Source organism: Betta splendens, chromosome 2 (genome assembly GCF_900634795.4).
Source record: "Betta splendens chromosome 2, fBetSpl5.4, whole genome shotgun sequence".
In the NCBI taxonomy this organism is placed as follows: Eukaryota; Metazoa; Chordata; class Actinopteri; order Anabantiformes; family Osphronemidae; genus Betta; species Betta splendens.
The window spans coordinates 25,022,233-25,044,956 of record NC_040882.2 but is presented as its reverse complement, the minus strand read 5'-3'; the positions used below and the strand labels follow the sequence as shown (position 1 = coordinate 25,044,956).

The 22,724-nt window shown below is 51.3% G+C and overlaps 1 protein-coding gene across 10 annotated transcripts in view; it reads left to right on the top strand.

Moving 5' to 3' along the window:
• Positions 1-22,724, top strand: part of kcnip4a (potassium voltage-gated channel interacting protein 4a) — a 77,549-nt gene that overhangs the window by 23,937 nt on the left and 30,888 nt on the right. The window contains exons 1-2 of one of the 10 annotated variants that reach the window (XM_041072827.2): positions 230-578; positions 820-1,373. The exons of 6 other annotated variants lie outside the window; for them this stretch is intronic. In XM_041072827.2, the coding sequence (XP_040928761.1) occupies positions 1,289-1,373 (85 nt within the window). In that variant the 5' untranslated portion in view covers positions 230-578; positions 820-1,288. Of the gene's footprint in view, positions 1-229; positions 1,374-18,445; positions 21,369-22,724 lie in introns of those variants that run through there. 3 more of the 10 variants (XM_029143289.3, XM_029143299.3, XM_029143294.3) reach the window with 3 other exon arrangements.

Genomic DNA, 22,724 nt, shown 5'->3' with positions numbered 1-22,724 from the left:
GAGAGGCTGTGCTACTTCTCTGCTGCTCTGACCCACTAAGAAGTTCCACATAATACTTCAAGTCCTTGAAATCTCTGTTTTTTCTAGACGCTTTTTATTCATGTCTGTGAAACAGTCGTGTGTGTGTGTGTGTGTGTGTGTGTGTGTGTGTGTGTGTGTGTGTGTGTGTGTGTGTGTGTGTGTGTGTGTGTGTGTGTGTGTGTGTGTGTGTGTGTGTGTGTGTGTTGTTCTGACAGGAACAGGTCAGAGTCTGTAGAGACTCCACGCGGAGGATTCACCAGAATAGAGCTGCCGTTCCGTCTGGTGACCTGTAGCGTCTCCAGCCCATTTTATCACAGTCACAGCATGAAGCCGGTTTCATTTCATACGTGCGTTCGCTGTTGGTGCAGGTTTGGACGCGGTTCGTGACGGGCTCCTGCAGAGGGGAACGCTTGGCAGTGATGGATGAGGGCCAATTAGCACTACTCGGGTGTGAGTGTGGTCTCACGTGCAGGACGACGCCTGTCAGTCACTCTTCCCTCCGACCTCGACCTGTTGTGAGGAGTCTCAGCAGCCTGCGTTTTCGCCTCCACCCTGAGGTTTGACTGTATATTTGTCACTGCCTCCGCCACTCGGCTCGCAGCGTACCATTAACACAGTCCATTAGCGTCACTCATTGTTTTAACATTCAATTACACATCATGTGCCGGCTCATAATGTGCCGCCGCCGCCGCTGATTCATGGAGGCGGACGCTTCCCCCTTAATTCCCCTTCATTTCTCTCCTCCTCTCCGTGCGCTCGCTCGTCTTCCTCTCCTCCTCCTTGTGCCGGGCCAATCAGGCCACGCCTCCATGGCAACCGGCAGCGAGGGTGAAACATCCACAGATGGTGCTGAGTGGAGTGAGCAGCAGGCGCACTACGAGAGCAACTGTGGGAGCGAGCGTCTGGTTGTGTCTGTGCGAGAGAGCGCGAGAGAGGGAGAGAGAAGCCGTGTGTCGTAAAGTCAGCAGAGTCTGTAGTAACAGAAGAAGAGTGGGGGAGCGGTGGCTCAGAGGAGAAGAGAGGAGGGAGTTGGAGGAAGGGACCGAGAACTATTAATGACCTGAGGACTCCGCAGCCCCCGTGCGCTGGAGCCGCTGGACTCAGAGACCCCCCCCCATGCCCACCCGTCCCACACAGACCACCGGGCCGCGCTGACACAGCCAGAGTCCAGCTCACGCAGCCCAGGAGGGGGGCGTCACCCAAAGTTTCCCCCTGAAGTCCGAGTCCTGCTTTCGCGCTTTGCCTCGACGAGCTCCGCGTCGCGAAGATGAGCTGCAGGAAGCGGTGCAAGCGGGAGATCTTCAAGTTCGCACAGTACCTGTTCAGGCTCATCACGGGGACGCTGCACACCGGTAAGGCTCCGCTTCCACAGCGGCATCACAACGCCGCAGGGTTCCGATAAAGCCTTGACCTTTGACACGCACGCACGCACGCACGCACGCACGCACGCACGCACGCACGCACGCACGCACGCACGCACGCACGCACGCACGCACGCGCGCGCGCGCGCGCACGCACGCACGCACGCACGCACGCACGCACGCACGCACGCACGCACGCACACGCTTCTTCATGCATTCCTACTTCAGAACTGTGCGTTTTTCCAGAGTGGCTTGAATTTGTGACCATCAGACGTTGTGCAGGTTCCAGGTGCGTTTGTTATTAGACTCAGAAACCAGCGTGTTTGAGCAGGTTGCCGCCGTGTCATCCTGTTTTCACACAGAATTATTCATCACTATTTCTGCACCTGCTTCACGCTGCAAAGACACAACAGCGCAAACAGCTCTTTTTTTTAAAACAAGGCATGAATCAGGGGGTTTAACAGCGTAAACCTGGGATGAGGGTGGATTAGGGGCAGATTAACGCGTGGAGGCGTGAGATAAGGGTGACCGGCGCTCGCTCATCGCTGGCACGCGGTGGCAGACGGTTTGAGTGCATGACGCAGACTGTGGGGCCACGGCGCATTGTTTCCTGTATGAGCTGAGGCGCTTCCGTCCTCGCGTCTTTGAGGGTTTGATTATCACCTTGCACGAGTGAGACGGTGCCAACTTCCAGTGTGATGCGACGCCAACCTGCTAATGACTTTCAACCTCCTCCCTCTCCTTCTGCGCTGCATTGTAGCAATATCAGTTCAAGGCTTTTAAAATTCTCTGAGGGAGCGTTTTGGTGCGGCCGTGTCCCACTTTTTAGAGTCTCCTTGACCTCAGACGGAGCGGGAGGAGTGGGGGGGGGGGCAGCTATAGAGCACCGGCCCCATCATCAGGCTCCTATATAGAAGGTGACGATTCCAAGCTTCCAATCAGGCTCGGCCTGTGGGAGAAACCAGTTCGCTGCTCCTCCCCGGTTTCTATAGCTACCTGCAGGGCCTCACGTCACAATGTAATTCCCGCTCGGCGGTAACGTGATTACGATGCGTCGAGGAGTAATGTCCTCCAGTCGCCACCGAGTTCTGCTTGTTGAGACGTAGCGTTCTATTATCGTTGCAGCTTAATAAAAGGCTGCAGCAAATTGTTTCTATTAGTGGCTATGCTTATTTATTGATCATATTAAATACATGGCTGCGCATATTTCCCTTTGGACTGAACTCAATTACTGCACAGGGGCTGAGGCGGAGGAACGTGTTCTTGATGACTTAATGCAGCGAATCATTTGGCTGAATGCATAAACAGGGTGTGTGTTTTCCTCCGAGTCCCTGATGAATGAAATATGAACATTAACAGTCTCTGTGGATTAAGACTCTACGTGGACTTTATGTGCCTTTAACTTACTGTACGCTGGAAGTTGTTTTCTACAGACCTGTACAGATGTATTCAGTTGTAAAGCTATTACCGGCCATTTATCAGGCAACTTCCACCGGAGCACATCCGTTTTCATGTAAACGGAGCACATTAGCTCATCTGGTTCGGCCTGTGCTGCAGATTAGTACAAATGGAGGCTGGCTCAGGAGCATGTGTGTGACCTGGGTAGGAGAGTGATAGATGTGGTCAGTTTGCAGACCATGAGATTTTAATTAAGATGTTTATTGTCCTAGAACAGGCTCACAGTCATTGCTTCATTGATCACTCCGCTGCCAAGGCCAGAGCAAACGCGTTGTGTAGGTCGAGGGTAATGTGTGTGACGGAGCACAGCGGCTCCGGCAGATGTGGCCGTACATCACATCTGTAATGTCACCAGTGGATTTTGTTACACAGGCTTTTTCCCTGTGGAGATGAGCAGGATGTGAGGAAAGGGCAAGTTACACTATAGCACAAAATATCCTCTTCGTTATTGTTCAGAACCTACTGCATCTGCGCGGCCACTTTTTGAGATGCATCTGCCATAATCCATAATTCAGCCGTAATTCATATTCATGCCGCCGCCGCTGCCCAGCGAGCCTTAAATTTTCCTGCTGTAGCGGGAGGAAGGAGGGGAGACGAGCCGGTGACGCCGAGGCTCCCGGGTTATAAATCAGAAAGCGCCGCGTCAGCACATCTCGAGTGGGAAGAGCAGCGCAAAGTTTTCCAGCACAGACTCGCGAGCCGGGAGGATCAGTGTAATGGAGGATCCGAGAGGAGCCTGAGGGTCGTATCCCCCGGGGAGATCCTCTCCCCATCGCTGCATCACAGCACCCACTGCAGCTGACACGCGCTCCTCAGGGCTCAGCTCTGCCGGGCCTCACGCGCCGTTCGCCGCGTCCCAAACAACGTTTATTGATTTGAGTTGCTCATTCTGGGTTCACAGATTCATTGCGGTGCCGCTGTGTTGTCGTAATGGAGCGGTTCTGGGTGCACGGGGCTGAAGAACTGTAAATGTCAAGCAGGCTTTTTCCTTTCCTCTCTCATAAGATGGGGTTTGGCTTGTTTGTTTCTCAGCCGCGCCTCCGTTCCACTCGCTGGGAGTCCAGTGGATCCGACTTCACTCAGTAGAGACCTGTTCTGTTTGTAGGACCGGACCGCAGTGACAGACACGCGGTCCGTTCCTGCTGAAATCCACACTCGCGCCTTTGGTTTTCACTTGCGCTGCTCGTCTCTAGCTTCTACTTCAGCTCAGTTTATTTACACGTCATCGAGAGACACGTTCCCGTGAGAAGTTTAAGACCCGACAGACATCAAATGCAATGATTCAGAGTTAAACAGGCGCCTGTGGCGACGCTGGGCCGGTTTCTCCCTCATCGGCCGCTGTTCTGACTCTTCAGCCTGTGAGTGTGGGCTGCTCAGTCGTGCGAGGGCCCATCTTTGTTGTCCTGCGTCTATTATCAGGTCATGTTCCACCTGTCCCGCGAGGCCGAATCCCTGACCGCGCGCTGAATATTTGATGCCTCGCAGGTCTGGCTTGTGTCGGCATCGGCGTCTGTGTTGGCTGCGGTTTCCAGCAGCGTTAGCGTAACATGAAGGTAACAGAGCTGTGGGGCTCTTCCTCTGTATCAACAAACAAATGAAGGCAGCGTTTAGCTTCTTCTCCATCACGTAACAGATGGCTTCACGTGTTGCATAATGTTTCCCTTCACACCCAGTGAACTAACGGGCATCTGTCGACTCACCTGAAAGGCAAAGCGTCGCAGGCTGAAGTCGGATGTTCGGCTTCATGCTCTGATTTGATCACTTGATTAGAGTTTGGTTTTAGTTGTACGTTGTTTTTTTTTATCTTCACCCGCAAAGTAAAGAAAAAGGGCAAACGTGCACCTATTTATCCGTAGGCTGTGTTGCTCATTTAGACCCATAATAAAAAAACAAAGCCCGGAGCATTGAGCTCCTTACGCGGTGGAAAGACCGGAACCGGCTTCGGTTTCATTCGGCAGCAGCCTGGTTCTGACCTCGCGTCCCGACCTCATGCTGACCCCCGTCCCAGGGTTCGCTGGCTGTGCAGAAACCAACCCCCGGCGTCCGAGCGCCACCGCCGCCCGGCAGCCTCCACCCGGCCCCGTCTTTTTCTGCTCCGTGGCTCCTCTGACGGCCCGATTCTCCGGCCCACTGGGTCGTAGTTAAACCGCAGCCTGACGGAAGACGAGTGACGGCCTGTTCAAGTGCTGCAGGAGAGACTGTGCTCGCTGTGGTGGAACGTAATGTTTACCATCTAGTTGGCTACAGCTTCGTGACTATATGTCAGTGCTGTCACTGATCCCACATTTAGCTTTTTTTGGGCGGCAGCCCTACAGCTACATGTGACTGTTAATTACTGGATTTTAAATTAATAATTAGATAATGATGAGTGTGTCACCTCAGAGTGAGTAAATCACTGTGTGTCTGGGGATTTTGCTCTATTTGATAGATTCACCTTTTACAGCGTGCAGCTGTTTCCACCAGCTGAGCAGGCGTCAGCTGATCTAAGCTAGCTCGTAAACTCTAGCGTTTGGACCTGTAACAGAATTAATGATGTCACGTGGACATGAAATGGTTATTTCTATTGCTGGTGTCGTCTGCCTTCGCCTTCAGGCTGCGTCTCCTCTCGTGTCTCCGTGTTTACGTTCCATATTAGCCGCCGTCCGCTTGAACCCGCCGCCGCCGCCCCTGTAATCAGTTTTTCCCACTTGCGCTAATGTTTGTAAACGAGAGACCCGGTGAGGTGGAAGGAATGGCCGGTTATTTTTAGTGCTTTAGGGCGGAACTGGCGCTGCCGTGGATGAGGCATCGCCGCGCTCACCGCATCCAGCAGGAAATCCATCTCCCAGGTTGGTATCGCAAAACAAACGCGAAGCTGGATCCAAGGAGGATGGAGGGACCGTGGACCGGAGCTGAGCGGAACTAAAGTCCTGCCAGAACCAGACGGTGCCCTTTAAGAATGCAGACTGTAGAGGAACCCTAATTTGTTTGGTGAATTGTTTTCCTTGCTCTTTGTTATGATCCCCTAAGGAAGGAGCTGCTCTGACTTCCCCTCAAGTGCTCTATTCTATTGTTCCTTTAAATTAAAAGGCTTCACTTCTCGTTCCAGATTTGCATCCTCATTTTTCCCTCTTTTCCCGCTTGTAGTCACTTAATTTGAAGATGCTGCTGAGGCTCTTTGTCTCAAATGCTGCCTGCTGCTGTTGGCGACGCTGTCTCTAGAAAGAGCAGATCCCAGTCACGGCGTCCTCTCCATGCGTCGTTAGCTGGCAATTACTGGGACCACGGCTCCCTGTCTGCAAAGGGAGGATGCACCTGTCAGGGTCTGTGTGGAGGCTCAGGGGAACGCAGGAACCGACCAAAACTAAACCCGAAAGAATTGTGCACAATCCATATTTGCAGTGGTGCAGGTTACGAAGATGTAGAAAGGAAAAATAAAACACTGAGGCTTCACCTGCTGCGGTCTCATAGGAATCGTTGCTCCTGATTGGTTGAACATAAAAAAACTGAGGAGTGAGCACAATGCCAAGCAGTTGGCTAAACGGAGGCAGTAAAACAAGGGGAAGTGAGAGCAAACATGGATTTGATGCATGTTTGGGTCAAATTGTTAGACAGGTAATAATAAAGCTCTAATCCCTGAGGACACTTTGTTCCGGCCACAGAGTAAATGAAGTGTCCAGTGTGAGTAAGCATCGTGCATCAGGGTGGAGCGGGCAGTGTTTCCTTCTTAATTACTCCCTGTTTAGCTTCTGTCGCTGTGGTGCAGGTTTGTGTGTCATTGAGTAAAAGTCGTCGCTGGTCACGAGAGAGCGGTCGTGTGGAGTGTTCATGGGGAGGACTGACCCCAGTGCAGCTGAGCCTATGGAGACACTCTGCCGGTGTTTGTGGAGCACGGCCGCTTGCGTTCGGGCCCACGCTGAACCCGGACTCGTCCCCTCATCAGCGCCCTTTTCTCTAAAGCCGTGCAGTCACTCATTCTGGGGCAGAGCTCGTTGCGTCGCTCATGCAGAAAATGGAGCCTCCTCTCCATCACCCTGCAGACAGATCCAGACCCGGCCCCATCGCTCACCTGGCTAAGTTCTGTGTCGGCAGCAGGCGGCGGGAAACAGGACTGTGTAACGGCACCAGGAGACAATAACAAAGGCGTGTGAATGGCTTCATCAGGAGACATTAATCAGCTGACGGGACGGTGGAGGCGGCGTCTGCTGCGTCCGGGTTGTTCCTCCGTCATCAGAGCAGCTTCAGTGCTCTACGGTACAGATGTTCTCAGGTACCGGAGCGGCGCTGCTGCCTTCAGGTGCCGCGCTGCCCCTCAGCAGGTTGACGCATAAGGACGCCAGCTGCCATCTAGGATCTCAGCTCAGTCGCCTGCGTTTTCCACGGGCCGCCGGCGCCGCCACGCAGCCAATTTAAATGCAAAGCAACAGAGGGGAGGAGAGGTCCGTGTTTGCCGCGGTGCAGGACCCCAGACTCCCAGCAGGCCCGGCTGCTCCACGCGCCGCAGCAGCGCTCCACGGGCTGAACCTGATTGATACGCTGGGTCTGGACCTAATGAGGATGGATCACGCTGCAGTATTTCTCCTCCGGATTCTGTTGTGGTCTCAGAATAGGAGATCTGAGCCAATCCCCCCCGATTTGTTATTTAGTTGATATAGAGTCAAATTACTGGAACTAATTCGCAGTTGTTTGATGGAATTGTATTTTTTAATGATTAGTTTGCTTCGATTTAGTGCTGCATGAATAATGTTACTGTGCAGTACAGCGTTATTAACAGGAAGTGAGTCAGGAGGTGGCTGCGCTTCCACTCTGGAGTTTAAAGATTAATTAATATGGGTTTTTTTCTTCAAAGTAGCTAATTTCATTTGGGCTTTTGAGAACCAAAACAAAGCCATTACCCTAAAAAGGATCCAATATACATTAGCTGTGTTGATGCTAAGCCGCCACCAGCCATTAGTTCCCTCTGTACTAAACAGCGCCGCACTTTCTTTACTCTAAGTTTCTCCAAGGTGGTGACGAGAGCTGACAGCAACAGCATTTGCACATTTGTAACCCAGAAACATGACGTGAGCTGGACCGCGTCCCATCAGGTCAAACCCGGGCCTGTCAGTTCGGCTGCAGCAGCCTGAGCACCGTGTAAACAGGAAGAGATTTACAGCTTAACCTGTGACAGTCATCGATGTCCTTCTGGGGCCGCGTTGGGCTTTTTGCTGCAGTGCAGTCCATGAAGGCGGGTTCAGGACTGCACCAATATCACAACAGCAGCTCAGTCTACACACGTGCACAAGTAGCAGTCGCGGCCTCTTGTTCAGTCCGAGAAACGGACGATAAGAGGAGCTTCCTGTTTGCTGGGAGAAAAAGAGCAATCGGAGCGTTGCTGGAGTAAATGAAGTGGAGATGGAGCGTCAGCGCTGGAAATAGAGATGCAGACAAAGCAATATTGGCTTCCAGTCTTCCCATTTGGGTCCTGTATGAAGTGTATCACTTCATGGCGGGGAATGACCCAGAAACGCGCTCCTGTGGGGCGGCCGTCGCTGCATGAGCCAATCAAACAGACAGAGACAGAGCGAGGCTGAGGCTGGACACAACTCCGCTAATAGCTGCTTTTAGCTCAATTCTCCCCCTGACGATGACAGGAACACAGTCCTAAGTGTACAGTAATGTGGATCTTAGCTCTACAGAGCGAGGCTCGCTCTGTGTAGAACTCAGTCAAACGCGAATGGAGGTGTTTCTGTACAAACGGCACGTCTGAATGCAGAACTCTGCTGCTTTGGTACAAACAGGCCTTCAGGCTTGGTTCAGGAGGTTTATAGTCATATTAAAGGATTGTAGCTTCCCACCAGCCGTCATCTGACTTTTATTCATGGCCGTAACTTCATTTATATTCCAGTTCATCCAAATAGATCAGGCTGCGTCTCTGTTTATCGAGTGGGGACCGGCTCCATTTAACAGACAAAGTAGAAACTTGGTTGTGTTTGTGTCCATAATTCTTCTGTTTTTATGAACGCAGAGCACACGTGGAGATTATTTTCTATAACTGATGACTCTGGTTGCGACGCATCCTGCTCAGCTTCTTTCTGGCGGCTGATGTCGGATGAATTAGCCTGAGGTCCTGCGGTGCGGTAGGAAACGAACGTCCAGCGTGTGACGTGTGATTAACTGTGTAATCGTACGAGAGGCCTCGCTCCGAACACGCGTGTGCACACGGGCGCTCGGCCTCATCTAAAACAAACAAGCAGCCGCCGGACGCCGCCACAGAAGAGACATTAAAAGACATCTGATTGGGCTGGAGCAGCGGGGCTCCCAGCAAATAGGAGCTCAGGTGTATTCCTCACCGCCATCACATCCCAGCATGCGGCTTCATCTCTTCCTCTCCAACATTGTTTTGCCTCCTCACTCTTTTAAATGAAGGCCGTCCAGCCTGCAGCAGCTTTTCAACAAACGTCTGCAGTCCCGTGTATTACATCCATTTATGCATGTGTCTGCGGTGTAAATATTAGCTCTGCTGTAATTAAATCAGCCTGGGCTTAATCTGTTTTACCCATAATCCCAAGTTTTAACTTCTCCCACCTTCATGGGTTTTATTACACCTCAACTTTTCTGACTCGTCGTTGGAAGCTGTGACTCCCTGAGTGGCTGCAGCTGAAGCAGTGCACTCCACAATGTGCTGATGGAAAGTGCCATCAAAGACAAAACCCTGGTGGGGGAGGCGGATATTGTCTGTCATGCCGGAGTAGTGGTGTGTGGTTTCAGCTCATAAGAGGCTGGATTTCTCTGCCTTGTTCCATGTTGGGTTTATCTCCGTAATCAGACGCTCGGCTTTGATGAGGTTATAAAGAAAGGAGGGTATTCGTTAGCAGCTGGTTAAATCTCAGTTCTTACCCAATTTCATACCTTGGCACACATTCTCTATTTAACCAGATTAAGAGCTCAGCAGCGAATTAATTATAATCTACTGGGATTCAGAACACATATATGTGAACTTTGCCTTTTTTGCAGCATCATGATTTCCCTCAAATGTCAGCTGCTGCTTTTAAAGCCACCTCACATCCGTCCATTGTCCTCAAGGCTTGTGGAATGAGTCCCAGCTGTCATGTGAGCAGCCTGGACGCGGTGGTAAATAGAAACGGACACGGTTGCAGGTCGCCCGGGCTCTGCTCTGTGGCTGCTGTGTGTGTCCTCTCTGCTTCGCAGACGTCACGGTGTTTAATGGAGGACGCCATTACACAGGAGAAATGGGCTTTCAGCTCCACCGGCCTGAGGGATTCTTCTTCTGCTGCTTGGGTTTTGCAGCTTGTGCGGATCCAGCAATGTGCTGGGTCAGTGTGTTAAACGTTGGCATCACGGAGTGATAAATGCACCAGGAGCGGATCGTTGTGTTCACACATGGAAATGCACTTTCAGTGGCTCCATCTTTGCTTCAATAGCATTTGAAATGAAAGCTCCTCTGGGTGAGTCACGGCTGAAGTGCTGCTCTCTTAACTCCCCCCGCCACAAACACAGACTCCGACTAAAGAGGCCTCATTATGAACCATTAGTGTCGTGTCGCATGGTAACGCGCGTCCAGGAGAACACACTGAGGAGGAGGTCCGTCGGGAGAGCGCCGGCCGCCCCACACGCAGCTCTGAGGCCCGGTTCTCCTCTGACAACCAGACAAATTGGGCCCCGGAGGCCATCGGTTCCCACTATTACTTATCCTTCAGTCAAATGATCAACGCTTTCTGGATCTGACTGCTACAAACTGGGCCGAGCTGAACCAGACTCCCTGCCTGCGTGTTTAAGCTGAGTAATAATGAGCCTGAGCGGTACTTTCCATGTGTCGGACCGAGCATTGGACCGCTACCGCCCACCCACAGGCAGCGGCCGAGCGGCACCGCTCTGCAGTCGGGTCGCGTGCTGCCCGCTGATTGCCCACCGCTGTTTTATGAGCCCAGTATGGCTTCAACCTATGCTAATACTGATTGGCCCCGCTTTGCAAGTCGGATCCTCCCGGCGCCGATGCGCTGCCACACACAGGAAGTGATGGAGAGTTGATTCACGTGTTGCTGCTCCGTGCGTCCGCCTGTTATTTCCTCAGAGAACCCGGGGCTGTCGGGGCCTTAATTCCTGACCGCAGAGGCTCCGGTCCAGCTTTTACTGGATGTGAGTGGGTCCGTGTCACCGCGTCGGCGCCGCTGCCGGTGTTTTGACAGCAGAGTGCAAAACATACTTCCATTTGAAGAGGGACGCGTGCGTGCGTGCGTGGGCTGTGGCAGCACATGTGCCTGGTGGAATGGGCCACAGCAGCCAGGGCTGTTGTGAACACTGGGTCTGAGACAAACACAGTCGCATTCATGTTCAGAACAAAGCGGCGCATTCACTAATTCAGCCACAGTCAGCACAAACTGCTTCAATGGGATCTGGTTCTGAGCTTTGTCTCAGGATGAGGATGTGTTTTTACAGTATAATGTACAGTATGAGCCGTTTAGAAAGCTCCGAGTTTCCCATGGAGACTTTGGTCCAAATCCGCCTTCCTTTGTATTTAACAGTGTCTGAGACATTGAAACCAGCTAATTGACTTCACACGGCTCGGTGACCGAATCCTGCTCCGTTCAGGCTCGTTCTCTAGTGGATTTGGTCAATTTCTGTTGCTCAGCTGTGAAGATGGAGGAAAAGGGAATTCATCGATTGCCCATTGACCTGAGCTCGGATACAGAGCGGTGACTGTGGACCGGGGGCGTTAACCCTCGCTGCTGCGTGGCTTCAGGGCGTCTGGAGGACCCTTCAGAGGCTCAGACGTCTGACAGCCACGGGGACTCCTCCAGTGTAAGAGTCTGCTCACAGAACATTATGAGGCTGAGGAGAATTCAAATTGCCGTCACGCTGTGAGCAAACGTCTGTGCGTCGGCTGCGACTCGAGGCTCGTGTTTGTTTTCCTCAACACTAGATGGAGGAGAGTTTAGGAACATAACATGAACAGTAGCAGAATGATGCGCCGGTTCCTCTGACCTCAGACAGGCTCATTCCTCTGGTCCTGAGATGATGATGATGGAGGCCCCACAACTGTAAAGGCCTGGTTGAGGGTTCACATGTGATTTTAGGGCTAAGGTTATTGATTGGTTCAGATTAGAGGCATTAAAGGCATTGTGTCAATGGAGGTCCTCAGTGTGTGTGTGTGTGTGTGCGCGTGTGTGTGTGCGTGTGTGTGTGCGTGCGTGTGTGCGTGCGTGTGTGTGCGTGTGTGTGTGTGTGTGTGTGTGTGTGTGTGTGCGTGTGTGTGTGCGTGCGTGTGTGTGCGTGTGTGTGTGTGTGTGTGTGTGTGTGTGTGTGTGTGTGTGTGTGTGTGTGTGCGTGCGTGCGTGCGTGCGTGCGTGCGTGTGTGTGTGAACACATTACCGCCTGCGCTGCTGTGACGAACGCCAGCCAAACAGCACGCGCTGCAGTTTGTGAACCTGCAAACGCCTTTTTACTGTAATTGACTCCTGCGAACGAGCGGAATTGAATTTCCTGCCGTGACTTCTCGCAGCGGCTGGTTGCAGGCGGTGGTGTCAAACTGGAAGCGGTGAGCGTGTGTGTGAGTCGTTGTTCCCCGGTTGGGAGCGAAGCCCCCCCTCAGGTCAGTGCAGAGATGCTGCAGTGGGTTCGTGTGCTGTGGTTGTGGCGAGTCGTACAGTCGGTGGGCGGAAGCTCAAAGGGAGCGGGGAACCTGAAGGCAGCACCACTGTGTGTGGATGGAAGCGTGTAGAACTGCAGCCACTGTCTGACAAGCAGTGCTCAACACCATGTGGATGCTTCATTATTCGCCCAGAGACGTCTCTCTGCTTTTCAGTAGCTTTTCTTTATTTATTGCTGGTTTGTGTCTTACTTGTGTTTCCCTCAGTGAACCTGCTCTTCTGTGCTCAGGCCAATAACAGGTATGGAGCTGGGACCGACCCCCCGCCCCCGAGGTCCCGGTCCAGTGCTCTCGTTAAACGATCCTCATGCGTCCGACTGACAAACGAGCAGCGCTCGTCTCTTTTCTAATTGTCCTCCTTTATCCACATATGGATTATCAATGGGCCGTGACTGCATCGATGGAGGTCCGGACTCATTCCTGGCATCGCATTAAGAGCCCGTCTGCATCAATCGGCAGCAGCCTCGTCCACTCAACACGTCTTTACCATTAACTGCCGTCCTTGAGGGGAAAAGGCTCCGGGTCGGACGTCCGCTGCACCGTCACAGCTCACTATTTACCCAGCGATGCATTATTTAGACGGACGTTTCTGACTGTCAGGTTGACCTCATGTAAGTTTCATGAGGAGCAACTTAACCTAGATCTATCCGTGGGCGAGCTGGTCTCAGTAACGGCTGCGGTGCGTTGGGGGTCAGGTTCGAGTTTAAGGGGTTTAAAGGTTAGTGTGAACCCGTGAACACGTGTTGAGCTGAGACGGAGCTGCAGAGGATCAGCTTTGACGCAGCAGCTCCCGAAGCCAACGCTGCAGAAAAAGACTGATTTTAAAACGATTCATGGCGCGGCCCCACTGTGATGTAACTATAGCACCAGGCACGAGCAAAAGTAATTGGATTTTCATGCTTTGGCAGTTTACTAATTGCCTAAAATGTGTACAGTAAAAGATTAATTTCTTTCTGTACCACGTCGCTGCCTCCGCTTTAAGCAACTCCCCCGTTTTCCCTCCGTCTCCTTCCAGTCAAGCCGAGGCCCATGTTTACGTGGCTGCATTATTCCTTCACATGGAAATATTCAGCAGCTTTACTTTGTGCACCACTCCTCAACATAGTTTGGTAGCAGCATGAATATGAATGGGCTCCTGTGCTTCCCAGCAGTGCGTGCCTGCGCCGGGCATGCTGGGAAGGCGGCGTCGCATCTGATGCCGATGAAAGCGGGAGAAAAGGCGATTTTTCCACGTCTGTTTTCAGGTTTCTGTCTGAAAACTGGATAATGATTTTGCGAACGGGGTAATGATGAGTAGCACCACGTTCCCTCCACCTCCAGCGTTATTGACTGTCTCGTTGCAGCGTGTGAGGAAGAGAAGCCATCGACTTTTCTTTTGTCTCAGCAAGTTAAGAGACAACAGCAGCATTAATCAGTTTTGCGTCAGTCATCGCGTAGTGTGTGGACTGAATTAGTCGCAGGACTGAACTCCAGCTCTGCGACTTTGCAGAGTGGGCGCATTGGAGCCGTGACTGCAGAACGCAAAGACATTACACAGTAATGAGAGATCGTTTTAGAGCTGCAGGCGTCCGGTTTGCATAAATCCGTACGGCCTCAAACCCTCCGAGAGGCTGGTTGATGTGTGAAAAGCCTGGTTCATCGTACGCATCCATCGGCTCCTAGTTGCAGGAGTCGAGATCCAGGGAACCACAAGAAGTGCTTAATGCGCGACGATGACGGCTGCTCCTCAGCAACAGGATTCACGGCCCGAAGCTGTTGGCTCAAACTCGCCTGGTAAATTAGACAGTAAACAGTCTCGTCAAGGATTCCTGCTCTTATCTGCTTTCGCACTGCAGCTATTTACATTTTAATTCCACCGCCCCCCTTCGTTTTTCCAGATGGGCCGATAGTAACAACCTGAATCCGCTGTTGGCCTCTCATATCTGGCTCTCGCGGCCCCTCGGATGAGCCGTGACGGAACCCGCGCAGCAGCTCCTCAGCGCTGACACGCGATCTCTGAGGAGGAAACGTAAGAGAGCGGCGCCGCGCGTGTCACCGTAGCCGCCGGCACGCGCGGCGTCCGGTTACCGGCCGCCGTGCGTGACGAGACGGCCGTTTCCCCACGGGGACAGGGTTTCCCGTCCGCTCGCTGCTCCATTAATGGAGCCGGGTGGGGCTGCGGCGCTGGCTCATCAGCAGCACTGACAGCTGGAACACTAACTGTGTCAATGAGGCTGTCATCAGACGCAGCCTAATAGCTTCTACATGGGACCCGCCCAGAGGGAGGCGATGAATGAATGAACCCAAGGTTGTTTATGTAAGGGTCCGAATCAGCTGGTTCTGGCTGATGGCTCACTTTATTTCTGTTAGAAGAAGTAAATAAGCAGTATGGGTGGAATGCAACCTTCTACAGGTTTCTCCCACTCACACACAGAGCTGCAGTGTTCCAGCCACCGGCATTAAACCTCAGGAGAAGAAGCGAAGTGACAAATACTCGATCTCCTGAGCCTCAGGACACAGATTGGACCGAGGATCCACAGGATGAGTCCTGTCCCGCCCGCGTCCCCCAGTGATGTTTAGCTACAAACGCGTCAGCCACTGTTGTGTATGTGGCTGCAGTATTTCCCTCTGGCCGAGAGCTCTTAGTTTGTTCTGTCTGAAGTCAGCGTGTGTTTGCTCTGATTGAAGTCAGCGTGAGACGCGCAAATGGCGCCGGGTTGAGTCCTTAGAGCGCGTTTCTCAGCCTGAGGTGAGAAAGAGGCTCAAAAGGTGAGATAATGATTTTAAAAATGCATGAGATGTTCCCATAAAGTTCATAAAGATCCATGCACAGGCACAAAACCAAGTAAGACGGAACGTATCATTATTGATATTAGTGTAAAACATTTAATTTGTACAAATTGCACAATTATAATTTTTCTTTTAACACCAGGCTGAGATGAAGGATCTTTCTCTTAAACCTCTGGGCTTTTTTAACGTCCAGCTGAGCAGCGTTTCTATAAAAGCCTCATTAAAATTCGGTGTGGCGACCACTGCTGCGCCAGTGAAACAGAGCGGCTGATTAAACTGTGCATATTAATAATAATACATTTAAGAGCCACTATTTCTTATGAAGAAGCCCAGACTGCTGCCCCCCCCCAGCAGATTTCAACCGGGCCGGAGAACATGTGGAATAATGTGGTACCGACAATTTTACCACCGGGTGATGAGAGGAGGATGTTTATTGCCGCTGTGCTGCTCTCGTCCAAAGGAACATTCAATTACTGTAGGTTTTCATCCAGCAGCTGGTTTGCTTACTCAGCAAGATTTGCACCTTGGAATGACACCGTATCATAGTGTGCACGGTTTATTAGGTTCTGTGGTTTGGAGATGAATCGCGCGTGAGGTGCTATGATTCAGTGGATGCTGCTCGTTCGGTCCTGTGTTGGAACCGGTGGGAGAAACAAAGCATCCGCGCAGACTTAGATCTGACCTGTAACTGGGCTCAAGTGTGACACAGACTGGACCCACAGGTGGCGCTGGGCCCGTGACGGACTGGACCCACAGGTGGCGCTGGGCCCGTGACGGACTGGACCCACAGGTGGCGCTGGGCCCGTGACGGACTCCAGGGCGCTGCCACAGACACAGACATCGAATGACGCCTCTCTGTTTTTATTACGGCTTGAGGAAACGTCTGTGCTTGGATGCATCGCTGCAGCGGCGCTGAGTCACGCTGCCTGAGTGTCCAGTGCATTCTATTGGGGCAGATATAGTGAGGAACACACAGCGGATCCACACACGCTGGGCTCTCATGAACATAAAAGTGTCTGAGCTGCTGGGGATTTTATGCTTTTGTGTCTCTTCCATTGCAAGGGAGATGAAGTGGCCCTGGAGGTCAGTGGCCCTGTGGCCCTGTGGCCCTGTGGCCCTGTGGCCCTGTGGCCCTGTGGCCCAGGTCCCGGCTGGAGCCGGGTGATGGAGGAGCATGCTGGAGGCCTGGACGACTGCGCGGAGCCGGCGCTGAGCGTCCCGTCCATCCGTCACAGTGGCTGCGAGCCCTTTATCGCCCCCTGCTGCTGCCGTTCAGCGTGACAACGGGCCTCATGACAGCCCGTCCTCTGAAGGCCGCCGCTAATTGAGCTCTAATTAGAGGCAGCAGGTTGCAGAGGATTCCCCAAACGAGCATCTGCTGCGTGAGCTTGGCTTTTGGACAAGTCGCCAGTGTTTCAAGCTGCTTCCATGTGAGATGCCGACGTTCGGGGAGTGATTGTAGCGTGAGTGAAGAAGTGCTTATAGCGAGATAAGTGCAGCAGTTTCTCTGCGGTGGACAGTTCCATTCCCCTCGCGCCATTTCTCCCCTCAACATTTGTTACATTTTGTCTCGAGCTGACGACTTGCCAATGATTTGAACAATTCTTCTGCACTCTTTCCGTTTCATTTCCTTTTTTTTTTTAACAGCACTGCTTTGCTTGCAGCTCTCAGATAGTTTCAAGAAGATGATACAGAGAAGTGCTTAGTGCTGACCAACGCTCTTCTCTGCTCCCAGCAGCCATCAAACAGGCTGGAGTCACGCGTGTGTGTGTGTGTGTGTGTGTGTGTGTGTGTGTGTGTGTGTGTGTGTGTGTGTGTGTGTGTGTGTGTGTGTGTGTGTGTGTGTGTGTGTGTGTGTGTGTGTGTGTGTGTGTGTGTGTGTGTGTGTGTCGATGGGCGTCTGTCAGAATTAGTCAGCTCTTTAAACCTGCAGGTGTTTCTCAAGGTCGCTGTGACTCATTGAGAGAACCACTGTGACATGTGATGTGAAACCAGTCTGAAGATACTGGACCCGTCTAGATGCTGATTTACTTGAATCGTGGCTGGATCTGGTGTAATTTAGACAAATGCGTGTGCAGCAGTGGCAGAGGCTTTTTGGTCTCATGTCTGTTTGTTAAAGTTGTGCAGACATAAAAGTGTCAGATATTTTCTAATCTGGACTTCTAGTGCAGGTAGTGAAGTAGGGGCTGTGTTGCATTGTGAGGGGAAAAAGGCTTCTGCACTCTGTTGTTTACGTTGTTCTATTTTGCCAAGAGCCATTAATCTTTGTTGTACAATCTATGTTTTGCATAGCGTCCAGCCGCTCAAAGGCAGAGTGGTTCTGATCTAAACACTGCTCACTCAGAACCGATGGGACCACGTGCGTCAGATAACAAAGCCTCGCATGGCGGTAGATCCAGCAGCACAGCGCTGCAGCTGCTGCGTCGTCCAGATGTGAGCGTAGCTGCTTTCAAGTGTAAATCAACTGCTCCCTCTATTGTCTGAACCACAACGGTGCTTTTTCTTTTTCTTGTCCTTTTACTCAAATGGCTGGTTTATAGAATGTTTAATTTGTTTTAATTATTCATTATATGCACAGCTCCATGTTATATATATATATATATTACGTGCATGTGTGTTTAAAGGCTACAGATGTTTGTTTAGATTTTCCTTCCTTGATTAGAGTTAAGTGAAACAAAATGGGACAGAAAATGCTAAAACCTTTTGCTTTTTTGGTTCAATTTTGTTTTCACTTTAGCTTCTCTCATTTGCATAACATGATGACGGCAACGCTTTTAAGCACATTTAAGATGCTCGCACTGTCTGTCTGTTGCAGGAGTCTGTCTGGTTCCTAAGGTTTAATCTGACAGTTGACGGGTTCCTTCCTGTCTTTAGAGCAAATGCTTACACAGAATGTGCCCATACTTAAAACGACCTGTCTAGTCTTGTTATAATTGATGGATACATATGCAACTGTCTCATACAGTATATTAATGTATGTGTGAGTTTCCAAATGGATCATCATCAGAATACATGAGAGTGCAGAGCATAAGCTGATAGACTCGTTCGCTTGACTTTGTCTTGCTGCCACCTAGTGGCCACTGTAGGTACTGTGTTGAGAAACCAGTAAAGTCCTGTTGGTAAAATGCACCACACAAGCGTAATAACATTTACAGAGGTGTCAGATAAATATGACTACATGTTTTATAGAAAAACATTTCATTTTAAAAAAAGAAATGTACAGTTGGATATTTTCACTATAGTGAAAATAAAGTAGCTTGAATTTTCTTTGAATTGTATTTGTGATTAATTGATGAGTAAATCTTTGCAGTGATAAACTGTATGAGGTGAATGACTAACCTTTGTAATAATATAACTGAGCAGTTCTAGCTGTTACTGAAGGACGATTTCCATCCAAAGGAGCATCCTTCTGTATCCGACAGCCTCTTTTCTTTGATACCGCTATTTATTCAAGAGGCACTTTGTCAGACACTGCCGTTGTGTGACTGCTCATGGTGAGTTCTGTTCCCTTCACCCCAGCACTTACTCTGTTCCAGGTGTTACTCTGGCACCTTTCATTGTGCACCTTTTAAAGGTTGGCCTTCTCAAACGCTTGTTTCAAGAGAACAGGCAATCAGAGCTGTCTTACGCAAACGCGACGCGTGTGTCTTCACCCGGCGTGGCCCCTGTGCAGCCTGACCCGTGTGATTCATCGCTCCCATTGTGCATGAAGTGCTGCTCAGTGCTTCCTGTGGCGATTGCTCCTCTCTTTCATTGGCTTTTGCGAATTGTTGGTCCAGAGAACAGTGTGAACGAGCGCGTGGCCGGCCGGTCTGACTCACCCACACCCACAGACCGACGGCGGCGTACGTGGCATCGAACCCATTAACCAGAAACGAACGGGAGGAAGTTGGGTTATGCAGGGTTGAAAGAGAAGGCACAGAGAGTATGTGAAGTATGCAGAGGATCTGTGGGCAGTGGAGCTCCTACGTACCGCATTTACAGTGGAATGCACGTTACCTTTCTGCAGTGTCCTTGTTTTCTGCTACTCATGGTCAGAACTGCCCAGCAGAGCGCCCACGGCCCTTTACTGCCGGGCTGATGTTTTCATTAGTGTTCAGGGAGGAGCCGACGTGTCCAACAAGAATAAACGCTGCCCATCTGAACTGGACTAACGTTGCCTCAGCGAAAGAGGAAACGTAGTGTAGCAACAACATCCTCAGGCTCTTCAGACTCAAATGACTTGTATCTCTATAAAACATGGCCGCCACCTGCAGTTTGCCAAAGGCTGATGCTCCACGCTGCAGCTGCTGGAGGAGGAGAGTTAAACTGTTCATAGACAGTCTGTGCTTCATCGGCTCATAACTATGGACGAACCTTTTTACCATCTGCCTCGATTCAACCAGTGGAGCTGAGACATCGTTACATATTAGTAGGTTGGGCCTCTGCTCTGTGTGATGAGATGAACAGGCTAATAGTTCCTGAAGTCGCGCCATAAACATTTTGACTGCCACTGCAGTTTATTGGCTCGATCCAACAGGGTTAATCACATTGTTTTAGCCCGTTGTGTGGCCTCGTAAGGGGAGATGATAGCATTTCATTATCCCTCCCCTTCTCTCTTGTGCGTTCATTTAATGAGAAGTCATCACAGCCCCAGTGTAATTAAGCTAACCTTTGAAAGGCCACGCTCCGTCCTCATGCTCTTATGTTTGCTCTGGCTGAACACACAGATGGTGCTTAGTCCAGATCACACATCAAACACCTACTGTGCAACTCGTGATTCTCATGATTTTACCTTCATACCTCTCTTCTTACTGCGCAGGTTAGGGAAATAGAATTGTTTGGCCTAAAAGCTGCTTTCAAAGTGGTTTCTGCTATTTCGGATGGTTTCTCCCCTAGAACCCAATCACCATGAAACCGGGTGCTCATCAGTGATTCAAAGGTCCTTGAGCTCCAGAATGGCCACGGTCACGCCGTGTTTGCTGTTCGATATTTGCACAAAGCGCTGATGCTGGTGGACCGCTTCACCGCCGCCACCTCCTGTTTGACCTCTGAGGGAGGTTAAAGGAGTGGCTGCTGATTGGTACTTGATTGCGCTGCCATCGTGCTTTTTTGCAGAATGAACCGTGCGTGGGCAGCGGAAGTGCTTCTCATTTTGTTTTCCTCCCTCGATGCGTCAGCTCAGACGAGCGTCTCTGGAGCCTCCTCCATGCGCTCAGGGCAAAGGATTGGGAAGAGACGGGGGGTCTTAGCATGACGCCGACTAGAGATCTGCCCCAAAGTCAGCTGGAGTCTGAGTAAGCAGCTGCAGGATCTGCTCTGAAATCACTGTTATCCATACGATCTATGATGGGATGGGAAACGACCTTCATGGGCATCACAAGTGCATGTGTATGTATGGTACAGTGTGTGTACTTCCGCTTAGCTACAGTACTGTATGACAGGTTTCACGTTGTCCTTGTGAGATGCAAAACATCATGAGAGGATCCTCGTCTCTTATTAATCAGTAGCCCAGGTGGAGGAGGGCTCACCGGTGATTGCTTGTGCATACCTTCAATATCACGTTGCTGTGGCACATGGCTTCTCCTCTCTGGCCAAAAGGCAGCTATAAGGGAGAAGCGCTTATCTACAGAATGAGTCCTCTCGCCATCCTCCCATCGCTCCCTCCCCGTGCGAGGGGAGCGATCTGTTGAAATAGAGCGGCCGCACCGCGCCTCCCCCAGCGCGTTACCGCCGTCCTCTTCGAGCACTCAATTAATCTGGAGGCTCAACTGGTCCAGAGCTGGGATCGTCTGGCGGGCTCCCACTTCAGCGCGAGAAGGGGGAGGAGGGGCTGCGCGTCAGAAATTCAAAAACTCAGCGGAGGCGCGCGCGGGCGGCTCACTCCCACTCCTCCTGCTCGCCGCGCTGCCCACCTCCCGTCACCAGCGCGAGGAGGGGAGACCAGTTCAGACGGACGGCGGGGATCTGCATGCGAGGGGCCGCCGGCAGCATCTTTTGTTCAGCTCTTCACTCTCCGCTCGTCCTAGCGTGGGAGTGAGAGCGTGTGAAAGCTAGCAGCACTTCCACATCACCAAGCGACAAAGTCTGGACCATGGGGGCTCTGATGGTCATCTTCTCCCTTCAGCCGAAACAGAGACGCAAGACCCCAGGTAGGACGAATGGGAAGCGGAGCAGCAGCTAGGCTCATTAGGAAAAGAAGGTCATTGCCTGTTTGAAAGGATTGTTGTTGAACGTTGGCCAGGTTTTATTGTTATCAGGTAGTTGTTCTATGTTCCTCCGTCGTTTTGTGTGTGTTCCAGAAGTTCTCCGTCACCATTTCTCTGTAATGTGGATTCATGACGCCACGCCACCAGTCCATGAAATTGACTAAAAATCGGGCGCCACCGTTTCACCCCGAGCTCCACACACTTGCTTGACTTTTTCCATTTGCCTTTCCCAAATATTGATTCTACAGCGGCAGCGCGTCGACTCTCTGCCAATGCTGCCATCTCTGTCTGTGTGCAGCCGCCGTCACAGCTCGTCAGCGCAACAAAAGACGAGGAAGTCCGGTCTTCGTTAAGGAACAATCAAATATTTAGTGGGTGGCCAGCAGACAATAACTGTCAGAGGTTATATTTAGTGGTGTAGTGGGAGAGACAGAATGGATGACACCTAAAGAACAGCCATTCATATTTCACTGGGGACTTGTGAGAGAGCGTGAAAGCAAAATGAATGAGGGACTCTTTGTAGCGCTCTCCAGCAATAGATCATGGACGGGAGCAGTGTGCAGCGTAAGCACGTTTCACCGGGACCTAAAAAGGAGAACATGCCACAGTCCAAACACTGGATGCTCGTGAGCCATGCTTCGCCTGGTTCAGTCCGACAGAGGCTGCTTCACTCCTGCTCTCGTGTCATAACAAGGCTGGATATAAAGAACATGATGGGTGCCAGTGTTGAGTTTCATCAGACGAAAAGACAGATTTCTGGCTGATTGACGTTTAAGTTGGTTCGTGGTTTGTCACCACCAGAAACCATAGTTTGCCAAAAAAAACTCACATTTGTTGGGATAAAAACCAAAACCAACCAGTTAGTGGAGTCGAGACACAAACATTTACAGCAGGTCTTAATACCAGTAACGAAACTTCTTGATCTGCACCCAGCCAAACTGGCAGAATGGACCCGACCTGGGGTGGGCATCCATCTGCTTCTTTACCAGCTTTACCTGTAACCTGTAGAAACGCTGTTCTTTCATTTCTATTTGCAGCAGACTTTTGTCTGTGCCTGCAGCTCATTCCACATTTCCTCCTTTGTGTTTCTGCCATGCTCGTACTGATGAATATTCTCTTCTGCTTTTGGGACCGTAACGGTACAGCGTCCACTTAATGCGACTCCACCGCCCACTCCGGTGCTCTCTGCTCAGAGCTCCACTCATCTACATGACAAAGGATCCTGGTCCCGTAAGCTCCGGTGGGAACTTTGACCTTTAGCTCCTTTTCAGGGCGGCGTTGAGTGCTGCCACTGCTTTT